We start from the raw sequence: 12500 nt of genomic DNA, 5'->3' as shown, positions 1-12500 counted from the left end.
CCTCAAAACTGAACAGTCCTCAGTGAAATCAAGCTGCTGGCACTGCAGTGTGTAATAGATAGCACTCTCCTATGGCTTTGGTGTCAGTGCTCTAGAGGTCAATAAAGATAGGCCTTGGTGTTCCCACACCCTGAACACATTAACAGTTCCCATGATGTTTATGCATCACCATTAAAGAAAACACTGAACAAGAAACTAGGAGGTACAATGATTCTCAAAGGACCTCAATTCTAAACCAAGTTATCTTTTCCTGATTGATTTTGTGATTCTGGGTAAGTACCTTAGCCAGTAAATGGTGATGATAGTGCTTTGTAAAGCACTCTGCTCTAGGAATTCATGCTGAGAATCATTTCGGGCACTGATCATATTAAGAAATTTACAGTTTTATTTTGAATAAGGGTACAAAAAAGAGAGAAAGGAACTAAAGTAATCACACAACAGATCCTGTTCTATGTCCTTATGATACAGATTTTGCATACCTGTCTATTCAGTCTTCACTCACTCAACGTTAAGTCAACTGTTATAACAATAGGAATACCACATAGGTGGCATTTCATAACGACATAGCAAACTCTGGCAGAGAATGAGGCTGCATCCCAGATCCTGAGTCCCTCTTAACCCTGCATGGGCTGCACATTGGGCAGTAGTAGTTTGAGCCTCTAAGAGACATTCCTGCATCTCGGTCTGGGTAAAAGGCTCTCAACAAAGCTCACTTCTACAACATGCACTTTCCTGGTAGAGCCAGGACAGCCTGGCAGAGCCTGACAGCCACACTGATTCTGTCTCTCCGGTCTATCGGTGGACTGTTTTTGCATGGGCTGTTGCCCTTCTGTTTTTTCAAACAGGTGCTGCTAAGGGTAATCTGCTCTGTTGTTGCATAAGCTCTGTCTGCAGTTTTGCCAGGATAAAGACCAGTCTAGGCAGTGAAACCACAGTGAGGACTTGTGTTGCCTGTGACTCAACCACTTCTTTTAATAACATTTTGTAGGTATCAGCTTGAGACACTATTCTTGGCTAAGCCTGACCAACTTACTACAAACTGAGGGTATAAAACAGATCTCTACAGCTCATAACTCACCCTCCTCCCCAAAAGCTGCTCTCTGCAGCTTGCCACACTTCAAAAATCCTTTCAGAGCCCAAGTGACAAAGGCAGCAGCAGCACAGGATACTCTGGAAACTTCCAGATGCAGTCCATCAAGATGTGCAGGTAAGGGGGAATGAGATAAGAGACAGCAAAACATTGCAGACTGCAAAGACTGCTCTGACCATCATCTTTTTTAGCACTGTAAGCTCCCTAATCTTCCAAGCTCTCCTTCCGCTTCTTGGCTTTTTGTGTAAACTGCATAGTACAAGGGTAATGTCACATTCACAAGTGGCATGCACTGTATCCTGCAGCACAGCAAGGTGCGAAAGAACTGTGAATTTTCAAGTTTTTCTTAAGAGACTATTTCGAACTTTCCAGAAGTTCTGATCTAAACATGATTATCCCGTGGGATTTATATTCCTGTTTTTTAAATACTGTCTGGCAGTCTCAAACCCATTGCTTGCTTTTCCTGCTATTGTACTTAAGGATGTCATTGTCTTTACCAAAGATTCCGTCAAAGACTTTAAAAGAGCCTCCTACAAGCCTCAGCCTTCCCAGCATTTCATCAGTTAATACTGGAAATGGGCCATTCATTGCACAGTCTGCAAAAGATGTGTCTGAATTGCTGGTGATGACTCTTCAGTTCCTCTCATAACCCCAGAAGATTAACACTGCACCTGTAAAATCTGAGGAGACTGCTAAAGTCTAGTCCCCTCCACGCAAACCTAACTACTGCAGCTTTATATCTTTCTTATGAAAAGGGGCATGAGTCTAAAAGTGCATGAGAATTTGTACGTGCCTGCACAGGCATGAGCTCACATCTGTGTAAGAGAGCCACCACACATGAGTGTATAATGTAAAGCATAGGGAAGGCAAAAATGAATTTACCGGATGAGGGAGATGTTTTTTCGAGGCACCTCTTTGAGATCACTAATGGATGTGGTCTTTCCTGCAAAGCAGTAGTTGGGATTGTAGTCTGTCATGATAGTGGAGGTACGCAGCTTGCTCAGTTTATACTCTGGGCTCTGTAACTCCATCTGCATGGCTTGTAGCTCCTGGTGCTTCCGACGATATACTATATATGGAGAACACAGGAAACCAGAGAGACAGATTGACTTTGGAACAGGACAGCAGCCATGCAGCACATCTCACTGGAATTCGCTGTGTGGCCAAATTTCAGTGCATCAAACCAGACAGTGACACTGTCATATTTCTGTACGTCGTTTAATTACAGAGAGAAAATGGCATCTGAAGTTATCCAGGAACCTTTGATTTACACATTTTATGAAGAAACAGGCTTGCTCATGAACTGTTTGGAAGAAGTAAAATGAATTTCACTTGCAGAGATCTCTGATTTCACAGTTCTGAGGTTTTCGTTTTGCTCTATTTAGTTTAACTTCCAAGTATGAGTCCAGTTCCAAACTTGAGGGAGTCAGGGTATAACCAACTTTCCTAAATCATGCAGAAGTGACTAAAATCTGAAATGAATTATTGCAGCGTATTGTTCAAAATCGATAGACTAAACTGTTACCTCAGGATAACACATTGTACATAGAACGAGCTCATTTTGCAAAACTACTTCTGTTTCTAAAAAACAGAGTTGGACTAAATTTGAAATCAGTTTATGGTAGTGTTATATTCTTTGAATTACTTCACTGATACTTCTGAAATGTCATTAGAAATCACACCTTGAAAGAAGACATCCTGTGGATATTCCTTAAAATAGTAATTGATATTGCGGTATTTTTTTTCAAAGCAAGATGCCAGGTTAAATCACTATTACCCTTACTATTGATTTCTGTGGGAGCTGGATTGAACCCAAAGACTGTGACGGTAATAGCTATTGCATCTTCTCCAGCAGATATTGCTCAGGGGAAGAATTTAAGGGGTAAACATGCACTCACAAAGGCAGATGGATGTAATGACCTATCCACAAACCCTTCCTGTCCTCCATTTTCCTCCTCATTGCTTTTGCTTTGATTTTTTAAATCGCTGCTCTTTCCTGAGATGGCAATGATAGGCTGGTTGGATGGAAAGCGGATTACTCTCCCACTCCCTGAGAAGTAATTAGTAATTTTAAAGGGGTACTGTCAGGCCAGAAATCATATGTGTAGGACCATGTGTGTGCAACTGATAACTCCTGAAATTCTTAAAACTGAAACAGCTGCACAAATCTAATTTAATAGTTGCCATTTGCTGCTCTGGGTACATGCCTCCCCCCACCCCAGACTATATACAGTGTGGACAAAGAAAGGTGGCAGAGCTGTGGTTTGAATCCCTTGCTGTTTTTCACTGATTCGAATCTATTCTGCTTGCAATTGAATGCAGGTGAGCAATTGTTTAAAATAAGAAAATGAAAGGGTGAAAAATACCTTTTAGAATTTCAAATAAAGATGCCAAGAATGCCCACATCCTACTAAGTAGCAGTTTGTAAAAGGGGAACCTATGTGAGAATTTCAAGCTTAAATGGCATACATTAAGAGGCTAAATCTGTATATAGGCACACAAATAAAGAAGCTTGCTTTTAGGCATTAAGCACCAACAGCTCTCAAAAGCAGTGGCAGCTGTGTTCTGGCAGCTTCACACTACAACACAAGCAATAATGTCTCTTTCGAGATGCAGTCAGTAACTGAAACCTCCTCAAATTGGTCACTGTAGTTAGAAACAACTACTGAAATCTGAAGTTAAGGCATGTGTGTGGGAAGGTGTCATTAAATACAGCAGTAGCTAAAAACCTGAATCTTTTTGCCTCCCAGGGCCCAATTATCCCTGGTTCAGATCCAGCCCTCATATGAAAATATCTTTTGCAGAGAAACACTCACCTATCATGATTCCTGAAAAAGCCAAAATTAAGGCAGCCACCAATGCTGAAGTCACTACAGACAAGACCAAGGAGAGAGGGAGATGAACCACTGGCTCAGCTGTAACAGAGGCAGGAGAAGAAGGAATTACATGTTTGAAATGATCTTCCAGCAGCCACTTCTTTGCGGACGGATTTTTCTGCTCTTCCATTTACTCATCTGCTGCTGCTCCTACAGTGTAGGAGCAACCTCTGGCATGATCAGTTCTCAGGATCTATGACCTCTAATACCTCATTGTTTTACTTTCCTCAATTAATATCAAACCATTAAAGCAGATGGTTTGCTATCAACAAATTAACATGTGCACTCCCTGGGTATGAAAACAAGACCATAAAAACCAGGGGCAGGAGGTTGGGGAGGTGGAAAGAACATTACATTGCCAGGGTTAAAGTGCTGCTATCAAAGCCAAATCACAGCAAAAGCAGAAGGAGGACTGCAATATATCAACTCCTAAACGCATCTAATCCAGGCAAAAAAAACTGGTAACAGTAAGTGTGGTACAAGGTATTCCATAGCTGCATCCCCACATGGGACCACAAGGCATTCAATGACCATCTACTAAGCTTTACTTTACCCTGGCACAATGACCATGCTTTTAACTGATTTTGCAGATGGGAATGGTAAAAAGACAGAATAATTTTCCCATGCTAGTGACAAAGCTGTGAGCAGGACCCCAAAACCCTGGAGTCATTTGCTCTAACTGCTGGGCAAGAATATGAAGAAAACCTATTAATGGAGATCTGAGCACTTGCTTTTTCAAGTAAGGCAAGCACAGGCACTGTCTTTAGCTTTCCTCAGAGATCTCGCACGCAGAATTTCTTATAGATTCTGCACCTGCACCTTATATGCCCAAATCCACAGGAATTATATTGTCCTTCACCTTGTACATTTTTTTGGTTCTTAAGAGGACTGACCTGGAATTTACCTGTAGCTGGAAAATCCCTTCAGTGAGCAAACTTTCATGATTTCAGAGCAGAATGTGAGCATATGCGCAACCAGGCGCAAAATTTTACTCTCCTCAGTGCTGCCCAGTGTGCTAAACGTATACTGTAAAGCAAACCAGCAATGCAGCTCTGTGCACTGGTCCTCTGCACTGATGGGTGTATATCCTAGCAAAATAACTCCGCAGCACATACCAGCAGGAAAAAAGGTAACATTCAACAGAAGCCAGTTTTAAGGAAGACTAGATAACACTTTCAGGATGTCTTATAGTCCAAACTACAGATTTTTGCCATGCATTCTCTGTCTCACACACTAGCAGCCTACCCCACACACCTACTTACCTATGCAAGACACACCATCCTCAGCCAACTCTGTGCCTGGCTCACAAAAGCAAATGACTTTCTGAGTCTCAAGATCAACATGGCACTCGTCCATCTCACAGTGACTGCAGTTAAGGTGCAGCTTAATATCCACCTCTCCGTGCCCCTCTGTCACTAGGGAGTGGATGAAAGAAGCTGAGTTAATTACTGTAAAGATCACTTATAACATTCCCTTAGGTACTGACAGAAACAGGGGACATGGTGGTCATGGTTGCCAGATGTGGCAGGGTGGGCCCCATCTAAGAAACCGATTTCTCCCCACCTTCCACAGCTCCTGTCCTTTCCTCATGTAGAAAATAACATGCAGCTAAATTAGCCCCACTGCAGTTGAGGTGCACCGGCTCTCTTTGAACAGATAGTCCTACCAGGTTAGCAAGGAGGCTGCTGCCAAGGCAAAGGGAAACATGCCCTTTCAGTGGCCTGTGGGGCTCGCCCTTTTCCTCCCTGGCCTTTACTCCCTCTGAGATCAAACACCACAATGTTTTCAAAACTTTCTGGCTGAATCTATCAGGCCAGAGTCCATCTGTATGTGAAAATACTTCTGGCTGTTCTAAAGCAAACATTTTTTTTTTGAGAAAATAGATATTTTCGTATTTTCTGAACACATCACAAACATACTCAAGAGACTGACTTCTGGGCAAACACAGGCTGGAGTGGCAGTATTTATCACTCCCATGCACTGCTGGGCAGCACAGCACTGTTTCCTCTAGAAACAACCTGGTCCAACCTGGGTACTTTGCTGAGGGATGCTCTAAGGAACGTTTGTTAGTGAATAGTCAGGTGCTGTGACTGTTTCTTTCCTAAATTATCTGAACTATGAGGTTCTGTTACCACTTTCCTTGGCCAGAATTATTCTATAGGCTGGTAGACTACATTGCTGGGAAGTGTTTTCCAATAGCTTTGATGTTGTCCCCACCTGCTTTCGTCCTGCTACTTCTGTTTATTCTCCACTGGACTTTGTTATGCTTTCTGCCTCCTCATGTTCATGATGACACTAAGCTGTACCCAAAGGGTTGTAAAGTAAAGTGTCCTACAGATGCAAACTATTCTTAACATGAAATAAACCCACTAGAAGACTTCTGACCAATATGAATACCTTTAAGTGCTGGAGTGTATAAAGTACCAATTGGATTAATGAAGGACACACCATCCTCCCCATCCATCTCTGGGTCATTGTCCACTGCAGCATTGCCACCTATGTCAAACCAGAAGTTACCTTTATAGACTGAGGCTCATTGGCACTAAAATACAGGTAAGCATTGCAACATGCATGACTTCAGCATATTTAGGGAGGCATCCAAATGAGAAAAGAGAATAAATCAAAGTATTTAACACATAGGGAACACTTAGCGAGTTGTGGCATGAATCATTGGTCTTTTATCTCTAGAACTTCAATTTAATACCAGCAGCTTGTGACAATCGATTTCTTAGCTCTGTTTTAGGCACAGTGTTTCAAACTAAGGCACAAACTTTATCTTTAACCATTTGGATGCTGTGAAACATACCAGCCCTTCTTAAAATGAATATAGCCAAGAGACTGGAAAACACCAGTACTCAAAGGCTAAGTTCGGTACCCTTGCTGATGATCGAGGTATGTACTGTGTCAGCAGTGGGAATGAATAATCCGATATCCTTCCTCTCCTTTGCACCCTGAAAGCAGGGTGGTCCACCAGGCATGGGGACTGAAGGAATTTAGGAGTTGCTCATTTGTGCTTGGGCATATATAACATATCAGGAGTAAAGTATGACCAATACATAGAACATATTAGAAACACAGTATGGGCCATATATTTTGTACTACAAGCATGCAAAGATTCTCCCCCACCCCACCCAAAAATGGCTTTTCCTCTTTATAACCATCTTCAGTGAAATTAAAATTATGTCATGTGAGGCATTCTGTTGGAAAAAAGAAGCATTACATAGTAACATTGGTACAAAACATGCACTTAATCATTTAAACTTATTACTTCCTCTCAGGATTTCTAGTCTATCATACACTTGATTTAAGCTGTGGAGAACCAGGGGTTAAAAAGTCCACCACAGTGCAGATGGCTGAAGAAACTATGTGGCCCAGGAGATTATGGGTTAGTAGAGATCTTGAATCTGGCCCACACCAGTTATAATCAACATAATGCCATCTGACAGCTGTCCTGAGACCCGCAGCACATGAAATTAGCTCCTTCTTGACTGAAGTCAATACCACCATCGTTATTAAGAGGGGTCTTGGCTGGCAGCCTGAGCCTCTGCCCCCAGAGACCACCTGCGCAGGACCAAGGCTCACCCACAGCAGGGCAGGGTAGAAGAAGCTGCATCCTTCCCCTGGCATAAAGCCTGGCTGCCAGTCTCTGGGACCAAAGTCCTCAAAACACAGGTGCTGGCAATGGGAGCACATAGCCTGTGGCTCCTCATTCTTCAGCACTATAACCCCAGAATGGAAGGCTCAAGAATCATAGCAGGATCTTGATGGCACATTTTGCAGAGTGCAAAGCCAGGATTACAGCTGAAGGACTGACATCTGGCTATTTGCTCAAAGACTAAATGCCATACATTCATCTAGTGCTAAAAAGGCAACAGACAGACATACTAGTACATAACAGTCAAATATGCTAGCTACAGGAGAATTATCTATCAGCGTTTTGCTGATCATTAGCACTAAAGGAGGGGAAGGGACACCTTGAACACGAAGCCACTTTACCTATATATCCTCCGCCTCCTCCACCTGAGGAGCACCCCCCTCCACCCCCTCCGAAACCCCCTCTTGTCTCCCACCCCCACTTCTTCATGGCCTGGGGGCAGGATCTTCCTCCAGTAGCACCTTCCAGCAAGGATTTTCCTGACCACAGGAAGGAAGTGTTATCATTCCAGCCACCTCCACCACCTGCAGTTAAGAGAAGAGAAAAGGCACAGGTAGGGGTTATTTTTGTGTTAGAAACACTGCAGGGATCTGCAGACCAAGCACTCCTTCAAAGCACCTCAGCTGAAGTAAGAATCTCATGGCTTGGTTAGAAGAGGGGATGTGCTTGCTACACAATGCTACAGTGACCTTTCCATAGGGCTTTTGAACGTGTTAATCATCTGCACCTCTTTTCACCTACCATACAAGGACAAGTATTTTCTATGGAAAATGTAAAAAGATATCCCTGCCTACTCCCCAACCACTTGTTCCTGGCTTACAGAGCCTTCCCCTTCTCTTTTGAAATACTTTTGAAAAAACTCTATGTCGGTTCTAAAGTGGAACAAAAGGATTTTAGTGAAAGGGATGTGAAAACATGTCCCAGCCGCGTTCTAAATACAACATACTCACCAGTGACTCACTTTCAGCTCTGCTGGTTGTTCAGTCCAAGGTCTCTTCACAGAGACTTCTAGCCAGGGTGCAATTATGCTCTTTCTGCATAAGCCAGGGAAACTGTGAGTATGTCTACACAGCACAAAACAGTGCAGGGAGCAGGATGGCCACATCAGCACTGCAAACTCCCACATGAAAAAATCAAACAACTTCCCTTATGAGAGGTACTACATTATTTTGGGAGGATGTTGCCATTGCTATGGCTGTACCATCTCCAATACCCTTATTTAGGCCAAGTATCCTGCACTGAGGGTACATCCTACATGCATGGTACAATTCCATCTTCCCCCTGAACTGTGTTTTCATGAGTTTCACCTCACTTCTGTGTGAGGAAGAATCTGGGAGTACCACATATTCATAAAGGTTTTCTTAAGAAGAATAAACTTTCCTTACCTGCAGCTCCTGAATTTCCATTCAGCCCTGGAATAGAGGAATCATTCTCCAGCCTTTCTGGATTAAACGTGTCTGTTTTGGCCCTGTAGGCCCTGCCACCACCTCCTGCTGCAATTATCAAGGGGACCGGTTCTCCATTCTCCATCTTAACAAATTCAGAAATAAAGGCAATGTTCCAAGTCAGACACGCAAATGGAAGTTCAACCACATGCTAGTTACTGCATGTTGCGCTAAGCAGGCCTCTAGGACTGCTTAGCACTACAAATTACCCATGCATTATTTATGTACCCACATCCAGGAGATTAATGGATAGCACTAGTCCTACCAAGCTCTGCAACAGAGAACATCAGCAGCTCTATGAATTGTACCTACAGTGCTGATGGCTCTTAGAAAGCTTGTAATGTTACCGTGTGATGACTTCCACCAAATGAAGCAGCTAAGGAGCACTGTTCTATATAGTGCAATATAGTGTCTCCACTGATAAAGTACTGCTATGCTGGAAACAGAGCGTGCAGAGTTACGTAGAATTATGCAGAAGCTGGGTGATCTAAACATATTTTTAACGCCTGAAACCAGTGTTTGGAACGAGTACTGTCTCAGCTAGTACATGACAGAAAAGATCAGTGGTCCCTAGCTATAGGGTTGCCAACAGAAAATATACAGGCTATCCTCAACTTTTCTTGCCATTGCACTGTATAGGCTAAATGTGTTGCTGAAATCTAATGTTCTACAATGATAGATTTGAATTAAGACCTGTGGAATTTGCCCTTTGCTGCAGAGTTATGCTTCAGCATCTCAGCTTGCATTGAAAAAAAAATCCAATTCAAACTATTATGTTTGCAAAGAAAACTCCAAGACACTGAAGCAAGTGTGGCCATACTGCGTAGCAGTTCTAAGAAGCGTGAAGGGCCAACTGAGCTCACTACAGCTATCAACTGGAAACGAAGGATACCCAGAGATCACTTCGTGGACCCTTCCCCAGAGGTGCATAAAGGGTTCTCAGATATTTCAGGCTGCAACACTAGAGGCAAATGGCAGGATGTGTTCATGCTGAAGGTGCATGTGGACTATGTTTCCATACCTTAAATATGTAAGTTGCACCTCCCCCGCCTCCACCTCCTCCTGCCCATTCATTGACACTTCTGTTCACACGTATCTCTTCTTCAATCACATTGTTCTCTCCAATGCAGACTTTCTGTATAACATCATTAGTCTGCAAAGAGAAGACCTGAAGGTCTGAATTCTGGTAAGAAATCTCCGTGTCCTACACACACAGGCCTCATGGACCCTTCACCCTCCCAAAGCAATAAATTGTCCTCCAGTGAAACTACAGAAGGAGAAGTAAGTGAATGCTCTTCTGGAAGAATCTAGCTTTTTGCTTCAACCTTTGTCATAAGAATATGTTGCCAATTTAGTTGAATTATTTTGAAGCAAGCTCAGTGCTGATGTCTATTACCATGTAAAACAGCTCCATGAACTTCTAACATACAAGATGTAGCAGAATCTACTGCAAATACTTCCCAGCATTAACTCTCTGTATTTCGCAGCTAGGGGAAGGGAGTAACTCAACAATGAAGTGACTTGCCCCATGTCACATAACAGCCAAATGGCAGAGACATAGAGAGAACCCCAGTTTCTTTACTCCTCTTCCAGTGCCCTACTGGCTGGGACCAGGCAGCCAACGTACATCTATCCAGAATTAAGGTGTATTGGTGGATCATGTAGATGTACCAGAGCTAGCTTCAACCTTGGTAATCATAGCATGGACAGTAGCTATGAGCTCAGCATAGACTAGCTACCTAATATTTATCTAGACTTCCAAGCAAGTTTTGATGTTGATCTGACGCTTATGCTGTAGCAGCAATTTTACTGTAATTACCACTGCTAGGTAGTTCAAAGCTTACCAAAACAGCTGCGGTCCCACCTTTTATTGCAATATTTACCTGATGTTAAAGAAAATACCTCACTAAAAAACCTCCATATTTCCTACTTAGCATTTTTTTCCCCTCCACCAATTAGCACCAAATGTAATGAACCTTCTGTATTAGGCAAATCACTGAATTCACTAACTGATGTCAAGCACAACATTAAACCATCATTTATGAGTACTTCTGGATTATGACCTAAGAGAAATAACCGTTGCTTCAATTTTAAATTGGTGTACTAAAGTGCATGACAAGCAGCACTCTGCTGTGAGTGTGTAAGTTGTGAGCTTTCCTTCTAGCTTATTTTACTTTATACATTTCATGTCAGTAACACTATTTTGTTATGCACACCGAACTCACTAAGTCAACACCACTTTAAGGGGAAAATGCACAAACAGTTGTTATAGTGGGATTAACCTTCTGCTTCCTTATACTTTCATGCATGTGTTTTCTTTTGAAAGAGGAACATGATAAAAGCATCCTCAAGTTACAAATTATTCTGTTGACCACAAAATGTGTCCTACGTTGTGCCAGAGAATGGCATCCATTTTGTGAGCACAGACTTGCCTATGGAACTAAACAATCATCCTTTCCCTAGTCTTCACTCTCCTTAATTGATTTGGAGTTGGGTGGGGATGATTAATAAAATGACAAAGTCAATGACCCAAAGGAACCACTAGATTACAATTGAATTAAAAAAAAAAAAAAATCCTTCATGGCAAAGACATAACTGATTACAATCCAATCTAGTAAAAGTCCCTTCTACAAGTCAATGCAATCTCTTTGCCTCAATGAAAGAATTACATTAGCACTCAATAAATTCTCACTAAGATTACAGTGGCCTGCAATTTAATGAGTCCATATATTACACTCAGCTGGAACGTCCTAGTTATAGACGTTAGATGGAAGTTTGAGTTAGGGCATTTCTCATTTCAAAGAGGCTTCATATTAATGGTTTGTTTGTAGATATGTATAATTCCAGTTTTAACGTTATTTACTCGAGCACCCTGCCTTGAGAACTGCTTTTTTCTTGTCTACATTCTTCAACCTTTCTCTGCTGTAACGAACTGCTAAGCTTTCATCTCTTGGATGCCAGCCATTAACAGCTGAGAAATGCACAGCATTTAAATGTCCAGCTCAAACCTATAGGTGAAATTTCATCAAATAATGCTTAGTTTCATCTGTAAGAATCTTCTATTTCCCCATCCTCCAAAGAATACTAAATGATTAATAGACTATTGTGCCTGTGAAGAGCAGATGTTGCACCTTTCTGTCAAGGCATTTCTAGCAACAATTGTTCAGTAACACAAAAATCAAGACTGACCCAGCAGTGATTAATTTGTCTCTCCCATTCCCATACAGAGAATAACCAAACAGGCCCTGTGAGGTGGGTTTCTCCAGAGTTGCAGAGTACTGTGATAATGGCAGGGCTGAGCACAACAGCGGAGCAAAGACAAAGCCTTGTGAAGTCAACCTTGAAGACTGATCTTCAGAGGAAACGAAGGCAGGGTTGTCTTTTCTCTCCAAAAGCCCACACAAATGCTCTGAGATGCAGATCAATCAGAAACC

At 42.3% G+C, this 12500-nt stretch overlaps 1 protein-coding gene across 1 annotated transcript in view; it reads right to left on the bottom strand.

Moving 5' to 3' along the window:
* Positions 1-12500, bottom strand: part of ALK (ALK receptor tyrosine kinase) — a 364338-nt gene that overhangs the window by 17137 nt on the left and 334701 nt on the right. The window contains exons 12-18 of the mRNA XM_009648158.1: positions 10088-10219; positions 9007-9151; positions 7963-8145; positions 6364-6462; positions 5229-5381; positions 3907-4005; positions 1973-2159 (exon numbers count right to left, since the gene is read on the bottom strand). Coding sequence (XP_009646453.1) covers positions 1973-2159; positions 3907-4005; positions 5229-5381; positions 6364-6462; positions 7963-8145; positions 9007-9151; positions 10088-10219 — 998 coding nt within the window. The remainder of the gene's footprint in view (positions 1-1972; positions 2160-3906; positions 4006-5228; positions 5382-6363; positions 6463-7962; positions 8146-9006; positions 9152-10087; positions 10220-12500) is intronic.

This window comes from Egretta garzetta, unplaced genomic scaffold (genome assembly GCF_000687185.1).
Source record: "Egretta garzetta isolate BGI_Z169 unplaced genomic scaffold, ASM68718v1 scaffold11, whole genome shotgun sequence".
Classification (NCBI taxonomy): Eukaryota; Metazoa; Chordata; class Aves; order Pelecaniformes; family Ardeidae; genus Egretta; species Egretta garzetta.
The sequence above is the reverse complement of the archived record's forward strand: the minus strand, read 5'-3'. Positions and strand labels throughout refer to the sequence as shown.